Below are 19107 nucleotides of genomic sequence, written 5' to 3' on the forward strand. Positions count from 1 at the left end.
TCTTATTAGGGAGCCATACTGGTTACCATGTCCCCAAGGTGCTGTTGATGGACTTAGAACCTTCTAGTTCAAGGGCTGTGGTGTGCTGTGTGTCCAGCTATCTGCTCTAATGGCTGTTAATTATTTCCAGGGAAAGGAGACCAACTACTGCAGGACGGAGGGAGGAGGGGTCCATTTCAGTATAGACAATAGTCAGGTGAATTTTCCAAATCAAAGAAAATCAAAATCAGGAGGTAGAATTTTTCTCAGAAATGGGGTTGCCTTAGTCAGTGAGATGTTCAATTGCTTTAGAGCCTTTTTGTTTTTACCTTCCCCCACCAGCCGAATGATCTTGGTTTCATCCAGATCAGATTTAATTAGCAGTCAAAGTCTCATTAACAATTTAGGCAAACAGAGTTCTTGACGTAGCTGGCTGTACCATTCATGGCATAAAACTGACAAACATAAGGGAACCAAACACAGGATGTCCTTCTGTTACAGAAATCAGTGTTACAAATCTTTAGTCTCTATAAGTACTTAAGTTCCTTTAGAAAAGGTGTTTAAGGCTGCTCAACAAGTAGTGAGGTTTTCTATCTCTGACTTAATTTTAAGGTGTGGAAATGAAATTTATATTCTATATTATATTATATTGGAGAGTAAATAAAATCCTCTGCTTTCTAGTTATTCGTGGTCTTTATTCTGATGAATGCTTTTGAGTTTTTTTGCTATTGTAATTCAGGGAGTAGCTTGCACATATAGTATATAAGTATATACACATGGGTAGCATACACGTACACTTCATCAACTACTGTGAAATAAAGTCAGCTACTTTCTGGGCAATAATCTGCATTATCAGAGAGCTCAGTGGCACAGTTGTGTTTACACAGCTACTGTAATCTGACCCACAGTTGCACCTTTGCCCTAACTGTAGCATCAGTTTCCAAAAATCATATTGCCAGCTAACATTATTGGCTGAAGGCCCTCTGGGTTTACATTTCAAAAGATGGTTGTAAAACCTATTTCCTTTCCTCTCTGTTCTTCTTCCAGGGAGCCGAAGAGCCCAAGCTAAAATGGGAACATATTACAACGCTTGTTTCCAGCCTCAGAGAGTTTGTACGGTCCACTGATCGTAAAATCATTGCAACCACTCTTTCAAAACTGAAACTGGAGTTAGACTTTGACAGCCATGGTATCAGTCAAGTGCAGCTTGTGCTGTTTGGTTTTCAAGATGCTGTAAGTTGTCATTTTTACTAAGTATTTTGCGTGGGAAAACTGCACAAATCTAGAAAACAGAAGCAAATGAAATCTCCAGAATTTCTGAAGCAGTATATGTGAGAACTTTGATCTTGTAATAACAAGAAAAGCAACCTACAGCTGTGATTGGGTTTGGTTGCTGTGGGACTGTTGGCAGGACACAAATGCTGAACATAGCTGTTGAGATTTTGTTGATTAAACATCTTCATCCAGCACAGTTGCATAAGCTTTGTCCAAAAGCAGAAAAACCTTTCTTTAAAAAAAATCTCATTTTATAGGAATTTCTGGTCAACAGGATCAACGCTGACTGTCAAGTGTGTCTTGCGTAAATAAGATCTCTTGAACTTGGCTTCCTATATAAACTAATGCATTAAGTACTTTCATGGCCTGACATAATATTCTACCTGAATTATAAGCTTGATCTGAATTCTGACTCTAGTATTTTTGATTAGCATAAGAATTAGCTCCTAACCAAATTTAAAAGCTTCTCTTACCAATCTATAATGAACAGAGTAAGAAGGAAGAAAAATGGGCTTCCTTTGTGACAGTGATTAATATGAAGTTTGTGATATCCAACAACGAGCAGCAGCAACCAAACAGACATATAAATACCATTTAAGTAGCTAGTGTGCCAAAAGCAAATTGGTTTTGTTTGTTTTCCAGCTATGTATTTAAATGTTAGTTCACAATTATGCTTAAAGCTTAAGATGAATAATTTACATGGCAGGAAACAGCTGTGCTGGGGGTCCCCATGCAGGCTGGAGTTCTGAAGTGAAAATTGAAATGACAGTCTAAGTAGGCACTTGAGGTGGATCATTCTTGTCAGCGTTTTGACCTTGTGTAGTTTGAGAAAGAACAGAGGTGTCAGCAAAGATTGTACAGCATTTAAACTGTTTGTTGCATACGCCATACTGACAAAGTAGACTGCCTACCAAAGAAAGCTAATATGCAAAATGAATCTGTAAAAGAGAGCTTTCCTCAAAGGAAAAATGTCTTCACTCTGAATAATCTTCAGCTCTCTGATCTCTGTAGTTTCACATCACTTCTGTTTGGACAGATGGAAGAAATAAACATGTACCAAGACCAGAAAAGCAATTGAAGAGGGGTGGGGGTGGGGGGGAAGAGTACAGATATCTCTGTGGGTTTCTGACAGATGTTGTTGAGCATCATCTGTTTTGTGCCATCAGGCACTTCATATGCTTTTCTATAAATATTTAATCTTCTTCTGTTACCTTCATTATTGCTATTTTAAAGTTACATATTTCCCTCCCCCTACTGTTATTTAGCTAAGAGAACTACAGAAAGGACATAGAAAAAGGATTGGTTTGTGATTAGCCAGCCTTAATTTTTTGACCTGTTAAATTTTTATAATAGAGTTCTGAAATCCAGATGTGTATCCATCTCAGGTACTGCACAGGCGGAGGTATTGCTAGAAGTGAGGGAAAGCATTGCCTGTGTTCTCAGGACTTTTAACTTTGTAACCTGGGATTACCCTGTTAATATCCAAGGTGTCTTCACAGCAACCATGATGAAGAAAAGTAGTTTTGTGCTGCCGTCTGAAAAGCTAAAAGACATTTTTTGTTGTTGTTCTTGACAAAAAATGCATCGTGCTTCTTCAGTAGTTGATTAGGTAGGCTTAGCTAAGGGCACTGGTATGGGTAGGAGTTAGCAGGAGATGCACTGCCTCAGCAGGCTGTGGACCGGCTTGTGGTGGGCTGTGGGCAGCACAGGGCCCTGTGTACTTCTGCACAGTGTCCAACTGCCATCTTGTGGCTGCTGGGGACAGAACTGAGGAGACCGAGGTGCTGTGATGGGCTGACTGTGGCTGGCAGATGAGCCTCCACCCAGCTGCTGGGTGAGAGAAGACCCATGTGTTGAGTTGGGGACTGTTAAAGCAAAGGAGGTGGAGCAATCAAGTAGCGCAAAAGCAGTCACTACCCGCCAGCTGAGTGATGCTTAGCCCGTCCCTAAACAGTAGCTCCTTTGGAAAAAGTGCATTCGTTTTTCTTGCCGGGCATGACATTGTGATAGGGAATATCCATTTGGCTGGTTAAATCTGCTGACCTGGCTGTATCCTTTCCCAGTTTCTTGTGCGCTCCAACCTGCCTGCTGGCAGGGCAACAAGAGAAATGGAAAAGACCTCAGTGCTCTGCAAGCCCTGCTTAGCTATAAATAAATATATAAATATGGCACCAAGGCAAAACACAGCAACTTGCGGGCTGCTATGAAGAAAATGAGTTCTGTGCCAGCCACCCTGGTACAAGCGCTTATGTCAGTTCCTGCCTTACTGAGCACTGTTGCTTTAGGGCAGTGATAATATGATTAATAACACATTATTGCCTTCCAAACATGCATAAAAGTTTTCGCAAGTGCAACTGTCTCGTCATATGAAGTTAACAGTAGAAGGATAGAGGTAATGGCACAGCATCAAAATGAAGTCCTCTGATTATCTAAACTAATGTTAATTAACTATTATCTGAATCCAGAGGGAGCAGCATTACATTAATTCTTTGATACTTCCTACAATTGTTCTTTAAAATAGTGGATTACTGCTCAGAGCAGAGAAAACCATACCAAGGAAAGCAACAAGGTTGGTTAGCTTAAGTCACAGAGCTCCCATGATATGGTCCTTGGGATTTATTTTGGGGCTTGCATTTCTTTCAGTCAGTCTATGACTGTGAAGGTTAAATAGGCTTCATTGTCAGCCATCTGAAAACACCTAAACTTCATTTAGAAAAAACTCCAAAATACTGTCTGACATATGGGATTGCCAACTTCCACTGTTTTGTTAACAATTTCTCCATTTGGTGTCGACATGAAATAGTTTATTTAACTTGTTTAGATGCAGCATTTATAAGTTCAAACATTTTACACAATTCTGACCTATATCATAGTATTATTAAGTTGTGGAGGATATGATGGCTGACTTGGATTCTGTGTTGCTAGGTCAATAAAGTGCTCCGAAATCATAACATCAAGCCACACTGGATGTTTGCATTGGACAACATAATCAGAAAAGCTGTGCAGACAGCTATTACTATTCTGGTCCCAGGTAAGTTAGTTCATACTACTCAGCAAATATTTGTTGCCTGATCTCTTTAAATGTGCTTTAGAGCTGTGATTATGATGCTTCACTGAAGATTTTGAAACTAGCAGGACTTTTTTTCCTGTTCAACTCTAATACTGCTAAGTGTATTGTCCATGTTACTTTGGAAAGCACTTTCCAAGATGTGTAATGTGAACAATTCTGCAACCCAGTGAGCATTGGCAGGCAAAGGTGCTCTGATGCTGCCTTCTTTGAGGTACATAATGCTGCTCTTCCAATCCAGTGATGGGCAAATCGCCCAGCATGTACTAATGTATACAAACGTATATTTACACTTGTTGATGGTTGCTCTACCGTGGCAAAATGAACCTGTGTTCCTAGTAGTGTGATGTTTAAAAAGTAAAAATATTAAATAAAAAAATAAAATAAAATAAAACAAGTACAGTTTAGTATAAAAACATCTGGGGAGCTGCTGTGTGATAAATCTGCTTTGTTTTATTTAAGGTAAGGGCAGCTGTTGGCTTTAGTATGTTAGGCTCTAAAGCAAGTGGCATTGAAATTAAGAGGTTAGTGGATAGAGGCATGAATGTCCCTTTTGAAAAGAAGTTTCTTTGTAGATTCTTGAGTGTAAAGGAAAAAAAACGTAGCCAAAAAAAAAAAGTATGTTTTGAAGCGGAGGCTAAAGGGAGTACAATTGAAGGAAGGAAAGAAGATTTAGATAAAATGGCTGAGATTAACAGATGTTGAAGCAATAACAGATTTTGTAGGAATATAAGATCTTGTGTATGGATCTTGCATACCTGGTAAGTTCTGGTAGGTAGTTTAAACAGGGAATAACAGAAAACAGTGTATTCTTATAGCTTTGTGTCCATGATTTAATGTGCGTATATCACTACAAAGTAGGCAGTGTTCACTCTGAGAAGTAAAAGAGAAGTGTGCTATTTTAACTGTTGGGAAAAGGATCTGTTTGTTGTTTTTTCTCTGTGTGTTTGGATACAGTTTTTGGTGGGCATGATGTTCTTTTAATGAGAGAACACTAAATATCTCAGGTATTTAGACCTCTAGACATCCAAATCTCTTAAGTTCTCGATTTCATGTTCAGCTGTACTTATCATTTACCAGGCATGCAATTGTACTTCTTGAAAGCTACAGTCTAAATCTAATGCAGAAGTGGTGTTAATACTGCTTTAATAAGCATTTAATAGGTATTAATAGGAAGTGAAATCTTACTAAGCCAGATTTATATTTCTTAAGGATTTTGAACATTGTGTAGGCTGAATCAGAATGCGCTAAGCTGTTACTCTATGGTCTTCAACCCCTGGATGGTGTCATCTGTTCTCTTGCTCCAGAAATTTCCAGTCTGGTTTAACCAAAGCTGTAGGATGGTCACTAAATTGTTGTTTTTGGTTTTTGTTTTTTTTTTTTACCCCTTACATTTTAATCTTTCTAATAGAATTGAGGCCACATTTTAGTCTCGCATCTGAAAGTGATGCAGCAGATCAAGATGATATAGAAGTTGAAGAAGATCAAGATGAGCAGCCTCAGAATCAAACTATCCAACAGCCTTGCATTGTCATGGAAGATGCAGTAGCTACCTCAGGTGTGAGCACGCTCAGCTCTACAGTATCCCATGACTCACAAGCTGCTCAGAGAACACTGAGTGTTCAGCTGGGCAGACTAAAATTAGAGACTAATAGGTAAGTCTGGGTGTCAGGACACACTAAACTTCTTGTGGCTCTGTTGGTTTGTATTTTTAAATATGCATGCTAGAATACTGCTGGCAGTATTGAAATTCTATAATGCAACTTATCCTTTAAATGATAGTCATTGTATAGTTGTGACTGATCACATGTATTAGTTTTATCTGTTTCAGTACAGTAAGAACACACGTTAAGGTTGGTCTTGGTTTCAGGTGCCCTTTCAAGGAAGATCTGAAAATGTTTATCTGGCTGCCAAGTTTCTGCTTTTTCTCTCCTTCATATGCTGTATATAGCTGATGAACGGCGTTATGTTTTGTTTCCATTAAGGCAGAACACGCTGTTCTTTTCTGTAGTTATTCCCAGGGAACAAACAAAAGCGAGTCGACAGCCACACATGAACTGACAAAGGAAACTTCTAGAGCTGTTTTGTGTGCAGAATTCACTGCAGCAGGATCTGTGTTTACAAGCAAGCTTTACATTTTATTTTATTTATAAAATACTGTGGAACAGAGATGGAAAAATGTCTGCATTTTTAACACAAGAAGTGATCCAGAAACTTGTATTTTGGATTTTATTTTCTTTTTTCAGAACATCTATGTATTCTGCTTTTACTAGAATCTTATTTTCTTAACTAAAAACACAGATCTCTGACTCCCATTATTTTATCCAAGCAATTTTTATGTGAAATCCTGTTTTCTTTTCATTAACATGCACCAAATAGTCTGTTTAGAGCAGATATTTTAGCTTTATATGACACTGAATTTCCCACTGACCTCAGTGCATTTTTAATGTGGCCTTCACAGAAGGAGAATATATCTTCAGTACAGTTGTTGTGCTGCCAGAACGTTCTGTGTAGCAATTGACCCAAATTAAATTAAGATGTTAAACTGCGCTTTGCTTGTAAGTGTTTTTAGGAACTTTGCCATAATTAGAGTAATTCATTATACTGTACTATTTTTAGATAGAGTAAGGACTCTTGAGTTCTCATTTTAAAATTCATTATTTGGTTGTAGGAACTATTTTGATTTACCTTACTGATACTAAAAAGTGACAACACAATCATGATGTAGGTTGTCTCACTTCTCAAGTCTGTGCTCAGGAATAGCATCCTATTGGATGAGGTATTGCTTTCTAGAACCTTTTTTCTGTAAACTTCTTGAATGGAAAGCCTTTGTCCAAATTATCACATCCTGTCATACACTTAAATTTTGAGGTAAATAATATGAACAGTTGTTTAATTAACGAATTAATTAAAGCTTTACTGGCATTCGCAGCAAGTAGCTACCAAGAGAAAATGGTTTATTGGCCCCAAAGGCCCTTTTTTTTCTAAGCAGAATGGGTAGAGGAGGAATACATTAACTGAAAGCTTCAGTTAAAGCTTCAGGCTGCACACCTCTGTGCAGAATATTAATCTGCATCAAGAGTAACCAAGGCGTGGGTGTGTGTAGAGAGACAAAGCAGTGCTGATAGCATGGGGGGGGGGGTGGACTTTTCAAGAGCTGTCAGCCTTAGTGTGAAAGTACTCAAATGCAGCTGTGCTGTTGGTAGGCCAACATGTTCAGTGCATCCCTAAAAGCAGCAATTGTATTAGAAGCAGTTCATTTCTGTGCAAAGACCGAGTGCTTCTGTTGCATGTCCTCCAGCTGAATGCCCTTATCTCTTGGTGTCCCAGAAGAAAAGTTTCAGTGCTTAACTAACAGAAAAACAAAACAAAAGCTGTGCTAAAATAGAACAGACACTGTGTAGTTCTCAGACTGATAAACACTTCAAGGAAGGGATGAAGATGCTGTAATTGTTTCAAAGTAGAACCTCCTAAGACTGGAAAGTCACCAACAGGTTTATGAGCTATAATGTGAACATATGTTCTCCATCTCCAATTTCTATAGCTAGGTTTCTGAGTATGTTTGGTTCACATTTCCTCCTTTTTACAAAAATAAATAAAGAAACAAAAATATAAAACAAGAAGTTACTGCAGTGAGTTTCATATGCACATTTTCTATTGTATCCTGATTCTTTACCCTTGATCAATTCAAATGGTGCTGGCCATTCTAAGGGATTCCCTCTGGCGTTGTGTTATGAGGTTATACCTGTTCTGTTCTATGTGTCTATGAAGGTCGACTATTTGCTTTGTTGTGCTGTTTAAGAGCTGTAGCTTTAGGAACCAGAAGAGTAGATGCTTCATGTAAGTCATAAAAGTTTATGGTGGTAGTTAGTTATAGCTATAGTTACAGTGATAAGATTGCTCAGGGACATGATTTGGCAGAGGGTTGTTAGAGTTAGGGTACTATGGTTAGGCTGCGGTTGGACTGGATGATCTTCAAGGTCTTTTCCAACTGGGGTAATTCTATAATTCTATGATTTAGCAGAGGGTTGTTATGGGTATTATTGGGGTAGTATGGTTGGGTTATGGTTGGACTTGATGTTATGTAAGATCTTTTCCAACCTGAGTGATTCTATGGTATTCCTAAGACAAGAGAAGAAATCTGTCCGTATCTATGTCAACAAGGGCTTCTAGTTTAAGTTTAGTAGGATATGTTTCCCTGAACATTAGAAACCAATAAATAAGTGTATTCTCTTCCTCTTGCTTCTCAGGTTATTGGAGGAGCTGGTTCAAAAGGAGAGAGAATTTCAAGTCCTTTTACATCAAGCTATAGAAGAAAAAGATCAGGAGATCAAAAACCTCCGGCTTAGGTCACAGCCAATAGGTGAGAAGCAATTTCAGAGAAAAATTTCATGCTGGCTACAGAAGAAATTTGTTGTGTTTATTGAGGCAGCCTCAGCAAAATGTTTTATTATGTTGCTTTTGACACAATGTGCTTTGGAGTGCACGATGAAGAAACAAATTAATGAACTTGTTAATCACAATAAAAGTAATAGCGTGACTTAAATATTTTTGATGGCAGTTGTTACATGGGATATTCAAGAGGCTCCAAATAGTGAGACAGAAGTACAACTTAAAGCTCACTGAGTGGAGCTGAGTTTGATCTGTGTCTACCTCAAAGAGGGTAGAAGTGTGGTTAGATGCTTCAATGTAGTGTGCTTCAAATAAGTGCCACTTTGCAAAAGCAGATGATCCTTGGTGTAAAGCATTGCCTACACACCAGTTGTATGAATTAAACTGAATATGTAATTTGTGTAAGAAACTCAGCGTAGACACAATTACAATGATACTGATTTTCTATCTGAGTCATTCTCTGAAGAGGAACGTGTCTGTATCAGATGTTAATTCAAGACCAGGTTGGACGGGGCCCTGAGCAACCTGATCTAGTAAATGTGTATGTTTGGTGGCCCTGCCAGGCAGGGGGGTTGGAACTTCATGATCCTTGAGGTCCCTTCCAACCCGGGTCATTCTGTGATTCTGTCCATTCTGCTTTAACTGTTTTCAGATTCTGGCCCAGGCCCAAATTCACACTGAGTAAAGTGACTGACCATAACCAAGTACAGTAGTTGATGTGAACTGTCCATAGGCTGCAACTGGCTGTGGGCTGCAGGAACTGACGTTTATTTGTGGGGGTACTGCTATCCTAAGGCTGGAGGGAAAAGTGATTGAAGACAGTGATTCAGCAGTGAAAATCATAGGAGGTGTTGCTTTGGCAACATGCAGCCTTCTAAAAATGAAATGCTTGTTCTAGATATTCCTGGATTATCTGTCTGTCATCGTCATTCCACTGGCACAGGGACTGAGGACCCTGATCTCATAAACTGGCTGAGCGTTCAAGGAGCTGATGAGGCCACAATAAACAAGGTGAGAATGGTGCTTTTCGATTGCTTTGTGACACGGATGCAGCACTGTTTTGTGACTGAGCACACAGAGAAAGGAAATGGTCTCTCAAAATGTGCTAAGTAATGAAAATGAAGCTCTTTTCAGAGGAGAAGGAAAAGCCACAAATATAAAGGCTATAAGTAAAAAAAAAAAGAAAAATAATAATGATTGTGTAACTGATGAGGAGTAAGAATAAAATGGCCTTGTAAAGAGGCAGTATTGCTTTGGCACTCAGTTTTTCAGCATCCTCCCAGATGGTGGCAGTTCTTGCTGATTATGCCCTGGATACAGAGAACACGTTCACCGTTAGCTAACTGTGTTAAGTGAAATCTCATCCAGATTCTGCAGCAAAGGATAGATAATTTTAGAGGTGCTGATTACCTCAATTTTGGCTGACTTAGGAAATCCTTCATGCAGTACAAAGGCTTCTTGGAAATTCAAGTACATCAAATTTAGATGCCACTTTTGAAAATGTGACTCTTAACAATCATTTCAGTTTTCTTATGTGGTGTTAATTATGCCTCAATTTACATTCACTGAAGTCTAGATTCAGGGATACCAGTGGTAACACTGGAAATGCCAACTGACAGAAGTTTTGAGAAGCTGCAGAAGCACTGTGTTTAGATTAATGTGTGGTATATCAGTGTGTGCAATGGGCTACACAAAAAATAAGTAGTTTCACTGTGTTTCACATAGGTACGATATGGATTAATCTCTTAGATGCAACGTGTGCTGGACCAATTCTTTATCTCTTCCAAACTTCTGTTCCTAAGGACAGACAGTATATAAGGCTATATAGGCTATATATTCTTTACTAGGACAGTGGTGAGGTCCTGGAACAGGCTGCCCAGGGAGGTTGTGGATGCCCCGTCCTTGGAGGTGTTCAAGACCAGGTTGGACGGGGCCCTGGGCAACCTGATCTAGTAAATGTGTATGTTTGGTGGCCCTGCCAGGCAGGGGGGTTGGAACTACATGATCCTTGAGGTCCCTTCCAACCCAGGTCATTCTGTGAAGGCTAGATAGTATTTCTAACAAAATATTGATGTTTGTCTTCTTTTTGTAGTTCTTGGCTGAAGACTATACCTTAATGGATGTTCTCTGCTATGTTACACGAGATGACCTGAAGTGTTTGAGACTGAGGTAAGGCTGCACAGTTAAGTGAACTGCATGGAGCTGCAGCAGGCTTTGTTACATGAGCAAATAACTGACACTAAACCCTCTGTTTCTTGGATTGTGCTGCATTGTTTAAATAGAAGTAACACTTTGCAGTATTTCTTGTATCTCTCTATGCAGTCCTGATAAGCAGCTGCTAGTGCTTGTTTAGAACAAGAAGAAGGAATTTAAGTAAAACTTTTGCCTTGCACTTGTTGGATACCCTGGGACTCCCACTAGAGCCCTGCTTTTACTTCAAAAGGTTGAGATTGCAAAACTTGCTGCAGTTCACCATTATCACAAAGCTGCAGAAATACACGTGGCCTACAGCTAATGCTGGATTCCAGCAGGTCGTGCCAGCTGTGTCTGCCACAGCAGGACCAGCTTATGCAGAAACAGCAGAAGTTACCAAGCACTGAGGGGTTCCCATATTTAAAATGACTTTTAAGTAAGTAGTAAAAGTTTGGCAGGTGGTTCCTTTGTAATACTGGCAGCCTGCTGTGGGTTATGCAGTTCCAGAAGTCTGAATTCCAGAAAGCAGGCAACTGGAAAGTGAAAAGTTTGTCCTGAACTGCAATCGAAAAAGGACTCTGCTCTCTGTTTGAGTACGTGCTGGATTTCACCTTTGATCAGCCTTCCTACTCAGTCATAGAACTTTATTAGTCAAAACTAGAGCATGAAAATGAGAATGCACCTGAATTGGAATACTTTCAGGCTGGAGAGTGTTCTTGTACCTGAGCGTCTCTGATTTTTATGTATGTGTTTTCTTTACAGGGGAGGAATGCTATGCACGCTCTGGAAGGCCATTACTGACTTTCGGCAGAAACATGCCTGACAGTGAGATCTTCCCTTGCTTCTCAGTGGAGAGGAAGAGGTTTCTTTCCAGCACAGAGCAGGTGTGCTGTCAGAAGGACTGTTGCACTTTAATCCAGTATTTGTTTACCGATGTTAAAAACACTGCAGCTTCCTGACTGCTCTTACTCCTGTCATCCCTGAGGAAAATGTCAACAACATGCAACGTTATTTTACTTCAACCGTTTCTACTTGCAAGTTTTCCAAAAATTAGGAGGGGGAAAAAATATAAATATATATATATATAATAATTAAGACATGTCGTACTTAAAGGAACCAGATGTTCATTTCATGGAAAACTGATGTAAGGTTTCACGTGACTGTGCATCACTGGAACAAAACCAAAATGTGACAGCTTCTCCAGCAAGTTTCTTTCTCTTCCTAGTGTTGTATCAGTAATATGTAGTAGGAATTCATTATTTCCATCAGAAGTAGATGTCTTTCTTTTAGTGCGCAAGACCTAAAAGTAATTGTTTTTACCTACCGCTCTATAATAGTTTAATATTGTTTATTTTTGGTAATTTAAGTTCTATGGTGCATTTGTTTTAGTTGTTTATGTACTACTGAACTGTACCAGTTGCATACACCTCAACCATAGTACTGTTAGCTTGTTCTAAAGCTATCTGACACACACAGTTGAAAATAAAAAATAACCTAAGAGTTACTTTTTCCTATATTTTTGGACTTCTCAAATACTAAAGGTGTAAAATGGGAAAATATTGGAATAAAAAAGGAAAAAAAAGTCATACTGAGTATCAAGGGAACCTTTGATTTTGATAATCCATAGCCTTGAGTGTTTTCTCTGTACTAGAATTGGAGTGAACAGAACGCTGACAACTCCCTGCAGAACTCAGTTCTTCTCAGGCTCCTCTGCTTGATGTGATAAAAGGATTCTCACCCTCTGTGCACAGAACAGTTGTTTTGCTTTCTTCTACCTTTTCCCGTATCTCTTTTCTCACACATAGAATCACAGAATCACAGAATTACCCGGGTTGGAAGGGACCTCAAGGATCATGTAGCTCCAACCCCCCTGCCCAGCAGGGCCACCAAACATACACCTTTACCCCCACATCATGGAAATGGATTGTGGACGTTCTCTGACCATCCAAACCAATTGTCATCCTGGCATTCCTGCGCTGAGATTCTTCTGGGGCAGTTGTTAAACAAGCAAACCCTAACACAAATCCCCATTCCATTATGAATAGAACATGCTTAGACAGAAGCAATTCCTTCCTTCACGAGCCTTGGTAATTGGTGAACAGCTTATACCAGGAATTCTTCAGTTTATGTATTTCCTGAGAAAAACCTACACATGGAAAAGAGACTCTACAAAAACAAACTCCCCTAATGTGATTTGGCAATGGGAAATAGGATCCAGTGTCAGCCCATGACTGCAGCTTGAGAAGTTCAGGTTTTATGCAGGATGGATAGGACAGAACATAAGTGCATTGCTTTCTCTCTTCGTACTTTGAAAGCAAGCAGGCTGTTGTCCGTGGCCTATGACTCAGGATGCACAGGAATGCCAACTATGTGTAAGAGAAGACAGAGTCATCGTTTCCATGTCCATTTTAATGTCTCCACGAGACCAAGCTTGGCACCAGCTGGGAATTCATTCCTGTGGTTCACTTTTGGCCTCACTAGACCTGCAGAGCTGCTCAGTAATCCATTCCATAGGGCCGTGTCATATCTGATGCAGGGCTACACAGCCATCCTACCTGAACACCTGTGGGCTGTGCTTCCTTCAGCAGCCCAGCTTATCCATCTTTGGGCTAGAGCTGTGTACAATCAATCAGAAAAGAGCTTGTAACAACCCCACCATGCACTTCAGGCCTTTGCATGTAAACTGGACGCTTGTTATTAGCTGTAATGGACAGAACTCACACACCCTTTGGGGTGGAGTGCATCAGGGAGGTCTGTTGGGGATTACAGAATCCTTTGAGTTAGAAGGAACCCCTAAAGGCCATCTAGTTCAAATCCCCTGCAATGAACAGGGACACCTACAACTCCATCAGGTTGCTCAGAGCTCCATCCAGCCTGACCTTGAGTGACTCTAGGGATGGGACATCCACCATTTCTCAGGGCAACCTGTTCCAGTGCTCCACTACTGTTACTGTAAAAAAGGTTTTTCCTTAAATCCAGTCCAAATCTCCCCTCTTGTAGTTTGAAACCATTTCTCTTTGTCCTATCACAGTGGACCCTACTGAAGAGTCTGTCCTCTTCCTTTTTATGGCCCCTTTAAGGGGGAATCCCTCAGCCTGGTGATGCTCTCAATTGAGACCTGAGATGACACTCTGAGGACCCGGTATGTTTTAGTGGAGGATTCTGCAGCAGGCAGCCTTTTGATTACAGGATGCTCTGCTTCCTTTGAGCTTAGCAACCTCTTGGCCGTTGGCTGAGGCTGCTCTAGCGCAGGGCTCAGGATGGCTGAGTCTCCTTCCACTTCTGGAAGGAAAGAAGGCAAGATGGAAAGCCGGACCACGGCAGCGCTGAGTTCGGATCCTCTCGTTCGGCACCGAGCACCAATGCGAGCCCGCTGTCCCGCGTCACGCCGTCAGGGTCTGCCGCAGCAGCCGAGCTGCGAGAGATCTGCGAGGCAACGAACCGACACACGCGTCAAAAACACGCGGGGCGATGCGGGCACCTTAACCCGTAGGGAGCCGCCAGCTCCCGCCTCGTAACCGCCCCACGGCCGCCCTCGGGGCAGCGGCCGCTGCCGTCCCGCCCTCACCTGCGGCTCCGGCCGGGGGTGGGACGTGGCGGCCTCACCTGCCCGGGGCCGCGGAGCCGCGGGGCGGAGCCGCCGCTCTCGCCGAGGAGGAGACATGGCGGAGGCCGCGGGCAGGAGCGGCGGGCGGCGGCGCCCCGCAGGTGAGGAGCCGCGAGGGGCTCGGGTGGGAGCGCGGCCCGGTTTGCCCCTGCGCGGCCGCGGGCAGCAACAGGTGCACGGCCGAGTGCGGGGCTCTGCCCGCTGCTACCGCTGGCACCGCAGCGTCCCGGCTGCGGGGCTGGGGTACCGGCCTTCGGGGCCGGCCTGTCGGGCTGCCGCCCCCGCGTAGGTGGCCTCGCTCGGGGCAGCGCTCGTGATCTTTTATTTTGTCCTGGGAGCGAGGAGGTGTGGGCGTATGGAGGCGGGCGGAGCGCTACGTGGCCGCTGCAGGTGCCGCTGGCTTTGCGTTGCGGGGGCTGCCTACAGCCCTCCGGCCGCATCTCCTTCCCCTCCCCGCACAGCGCGGACACTCTGCGGTCCTTCGCTCCTTGTTTTGGGTTTGTGGCTGAAGGGCGCTCGTCAAAGCGGCTTAAAAAGCGAGGCTGCGCTTCATTAACCGCGTTTCTGCAGCGCGATGCTTTTAATGCATATTTTATATAACGTGGGCGCGCAGCAGCGAGCAACAGCTGCGGGTGGGCCCACGTGTGTCGTGGAGGAGGTTCGGTGCGCAGCGCTTTTGCCTGGTACCCCTCGCACAGCCGCAGCCCGGCTGCAGATCGCAGCCCGCAGTGCTGGCGGCCCGCTTCGCTTCCGACGGGAGAAACGGGATGTCGGGCTGTTCGCTTCCAAGCCACGTTTAACAAACCGCGTTCCAGCTCTTTCCCCGGCCGCGTTAACTCCATGTTTTCTCTAATTGCACGAGCGGGCTCTGAACTGGAAGACGCCAACATACGTTTTGCAGGTGCGCTTTAAACAGATGCCCGCGATGCAGATGAATTCTGCCTTCGCTTCGCCTCGTGGCGCCGCGCTGCGCTCCCGCTCACCGGGCCGAGGTGTTTTACCTGCAGCCGAACGGGTGGAGGAAGGGCCGGGCGCTCCCCGCCGCTGGGAGGCGGCCGCAGCGCTCCGTGGGGCCGCGTTGTTCCCCGCCGGCCGCCAGGCGGACCCCGCAGCACGACCAGCTCCGCTCCGGCAGCCAAGTGCTACCGACTGCGGTACCGAGATAACCTGAGACCGCTGCCGTTTTATTTCAGTGATGGTTGGTTTCTTTGGTACAGATAAACGAACGTAATGTAACAGCTGGAAATTATTTGTGGTGTTAAATGTGATTAAGTGTGATCAGCGCAATAATTGCTTCAGTTTATGTAAATGGTGTGTGATCTTGCAACGATGGGCTTTATTTTTCACTCTAAAAACGTGCCCGCAGTCTATGCATAAGGAACTTGTGGGGAAAACATCAAGTACTGATGCCTCCAAATAGTTTTTCTGTCAGTGTCTGATAGTCCGATGTCTTTTCCTCAGAGGAGGTAGCCTGCAACTCCAGGCTTTTTGGGTTCATCTGACAAATTTAACTTCAGCATAGGAAGTTCCGCATGAATATGTGGAAGAACTTCTTTACAGTGAGGGTGACGGAGCACTGGAACAGGCTGCCCAGGGAGGTGGTGGAGTCTCCTTCTCTGGAGATATTCAAGACCCGCCTGGACGCCTACCTGTGTGATGTGGTGTAGGGAGCCTGCTTTGGCAGGGGGGTTGGACTCGATGATCTCTAGAGGTCCCTTCCAACCCCTACAATTCTGTGATTCTGTGAAATGTGTTGGGAAAATGCCAGGAGAGCGCTGGTGATTATACACAGCATCGAATTCCTCACAGGATTTCATCCATCAAGTGCTGTCAGTAAAACACTTGAAGGAGAAAATTATAACTTGGTCTTGGCACGTTGCCTTTGCTTTGAACTATTTCACGTTTCTACCCGAGTTTAGTTAGTACATAGGGAAGGTCTCTTCGTTCTCAGGGTGCTTTACAAGCACTTTCAGCTTTTGATGTGCGTACAGGTGAGGTATTTTAAGACTGCGCTCTCTTCACAGGCTGAAGCAGTGGGGAGACTGCCCAGGGTCATTAGCACTGATTACCTTTGCTTTCTGCTTTTTGTCTCCTACTTCCCCATCCAATCCATCCCCATTCTTCACCGCTTTTCTGTATTTGATTGAGCAGGGACTGAAGCAATGAGGTGTTCTGCTATAGGCCTGATCCCATATCCCGCTGTCACAGATAGGTTGGGTCGTTCTTAGCCACCTCTTTTCAGATCACGTTGTTATTCATCACTGCACGCATTGTGCAATTTTTATAACTAGCCATGCTATGCAAATCCATTTAATTAAAAGTGTAACAAGACGTGTCGGTGTTTGTATTGCGTTTGATGGCTTTACTGGTGCCTGTGTTTGAGCTCATGGATCTGCCAATGGGATCCCTGCCCGTGTGGTCTCACATGGCTCTGAGCAAGTTCCAGTTGGTGTGGGGCCGAATGGTTCTGCTCTGTCTCGAGTTAAAGCACTCGATGCAATGACTGAATGAAGTTGTTCATGGTACTGCTGTATTACTGTGGCTGTCCCCTAAGAGAGTCAACTAGTTGCTCATTTAAAGCTACCCAAGGGTGTCTATGCGTTTAATGGCATTCTCATTACTCAAAAAAATGTGAAGGTTTCCCTTCTTATTCTTTGGCATTTTACATTCTGTGCTGTTGATCAATGCAAGGTGCCTTCCTTCCACCTTCTTGGAAGGAAAAACAAAATCAATGACTATAGACTAAATAGCATCAACATCAAAAAATCCATATTTTAAAGATGTATTCCTGTAAAATAACCTACGAGTTCTTTACTATCTTGAATATTTACTTAAGAAATCATTGAAGAGAAACTTAAAAACCTCTAAAGATGGGACTATTCTCTATTTGACAATAAAAGGTAGAAGGAAAAGAGAGCAACACAACAGCGGTGGCAGAAGAAAAATGGGATGTGTTTGAGGAGTGGTTGGCTAAATGGGAATAAGTAGTTCTTATGATGGAGGGGTTATTTCTGTGATTTCTAACTTGTAGGAAGTTGTGACAATAGGAAAAAAAAAGGTCTGTCTTTTTAAGGCTGTTTTGCTCTGTCCTAGATTCACATGGCATTGAAAATAAGGTTTTCAGTTCTTTGATGCTGAGTAAATAGCTGTTCTCTCCTGCCAAAAAACCAAACCAAAACAAAAAAGCTCTATTTGCTTGGGCCTGATTTAAAATCTACTGAATTCAGTAGAAAGTATATGCAAGGAGATGAATCTCTTGGAGCAATGTAGGCTGCATTGAATCGGGAATGTAGTTATTATGTGTGTGTTCTGATATGTAGCGTGGTCTGAGTCATGCATTTATTTAATGGGTTCATAATGTTTTTGACACAGATGACTATTAATGTCAAAAATGTCCATGTAAGATATGGCTGCGTGCTGTATTCTGTGCTCAGACTGGTTTTATACAGGTTTTAATTGGTAGATACCATGGTTTTTGCAGGATAGCGTGGGGTCTGTTAGCCATACCTGGATTTCCCTAATTGTTCTGGGAAAAATCTGACTGAAACCCAATTCCCAATGGAACCTTATTGTTCCACGCTGGGAAAACAGCGATATAAATGCTAAATGCCATCTCCTTTCTTGATGCTGGCATATAGGATGGGGGCCTGTCTTGTCCTGATCGTCCATACTAGGCGCATCATGAACAGCTTAATTAAATAATATAAAATGATATAAAAATGATATAAAATTGATATAAAAATAGATTAAGTCATTTAAGTTGAGGAGAAGCTTTATTTACATGTTAAGAGGCCTTGAACCAGTATCCAAGAGCAGAAGTGGAACAGTTCTTACTTTGCTTGGCAAATACCATGACCCAGAACTGTCTTAAGGTTATGTATTATTTTGTTCCTTAGAAGAAAATGAACTTCACCTGTTAGTAATTCCACATAAAGCTGGAGTAGGGTAACAAAGGGAGCATGGACATTGCTCTAAAAGCACAGAAGCACATGCAGCTTCTGTTCAGCTTGTGGTTTTCACCAAGGGACTGGGTTGGCAGGGTGCTGCTTCTTGAGGTGGTGACTGTAGAGCATGAACTCATCACGTGCAGCTTATTATGGTCCCAGCAATGAGTTTCATATAGTATTTGTGTGGTTATGGGCACAAAAGTGATCCTATGAATGAAAGATACAACATCTAGAGTTCCCCCACTGAAAATGATCAGGTTGCTTGCAGTGGACCCCAGCAGTTGTGGTGACTGACTTCATGTTTACTGGGGTGAGATATCGAGCTGAATGTCTGATGTTAAAGCACAAACATCAATTAGCACACTGTTATAAATATTCACATGTCCCAGATCACAGTATAATTATCTTTATGGTCTTCGTTCAAACTGCTGCCAGGTAATTGCTTGTACATGTTATTACACCTGTCGAATCCAGCAAGTGGAAGTGGATGTGCTGCAGTGTAGTGGTTACACTGATAACAAGTTCGGAAGTGATGTAGGAAGGAATAACGTCCTCGGTGCCCTCAAGATGCTCGGTTGCCTGATTCCATCTCTTGAGAGCCCAAGTTTGGCAGTGAGGGCTGGGCCATGACTGTACCGGTGTGTGAT

At 42.6% G+C, this 19107-nt stretch overlaps 2 protein-coding genes across 13 annotated transcripts in view; both read left to right on the top strand.

The window, feature by feature from the left end:
- The window catches only part of MAP3K5 (mitogen-activated protein kinase kinase kinase 5), an 86497-nt gene extending 74087 nt beyond the window's left edge, over positions 1–12410 (top strand). The window contains exons 24-30 of the mRNA XM_015858370.2: positions 1027–1212; positions 4180–4285; positions 5733–5976; positions 8572–8684; positions 9612–9724; positions 10806–10882; positions 11669–12410. Coding sequence (XP_015713856.1) covers positions 1027–1212; positions 4180–4285; positions 5733–5976; positions 8572–8684; positions 9612–9724; positions 10806–10882; positions 11669–11729 — 900 coding nt within the window. The 3' untranslated portion in view covers positions 11730–12410. The remainder of the gene's footprint in view (positions 1–1026; positions 1213–4179; positions 4286–5732; positions 5977–8571; positions 8685–9611; positions 9725–10805; positions 10883–11668) is intronic.
- A 2122-nt stretch (positions 12411–14532) lies between these two features.
- MAP7 (microtubule associated protein 7) overlaps positions 14533–19107 on the top strand; it is a 101357-nt gene continuing 96782 nt past the window's right edge. For 9 of the 12 annotated variants that reach the window (XM_032443629.1, XM_032443626.1, XM_032443630.1 and 6 more), the window contains exon 1: positions 14554–14614. In XM_032443629.1, the coding sequence (XP_032299520.1) occupies positions 14569–14614 (46 nt within the window). In that variant the 5' untranslated portion in view covers positions 14554–14568. Of the gene's footprint in view, positions 14615–15247; positions 15415–19107 lie in introns of those variants that run through there. The other 3 variants (XM_032443632.1, XM_032443628.1, XM_032443631.1) reach the window with 3 other exon arrangements.

The sequence above is a fragment of the Coturnix japonica genome, chromosome 3 (assembly GCF_001577835.2).
Source record: "Coturnix japonica isolate 7356 chromosome 3, Coturnix japonica 2.1, whole genome shotgun sequence".
In the NCBI taxonomy this organism is placed as follows: Eukaryota; Metazoa; Chordata; class Aves; order Galliformes; family Phasianidae; genus Coturnix; species Coturnix japonica.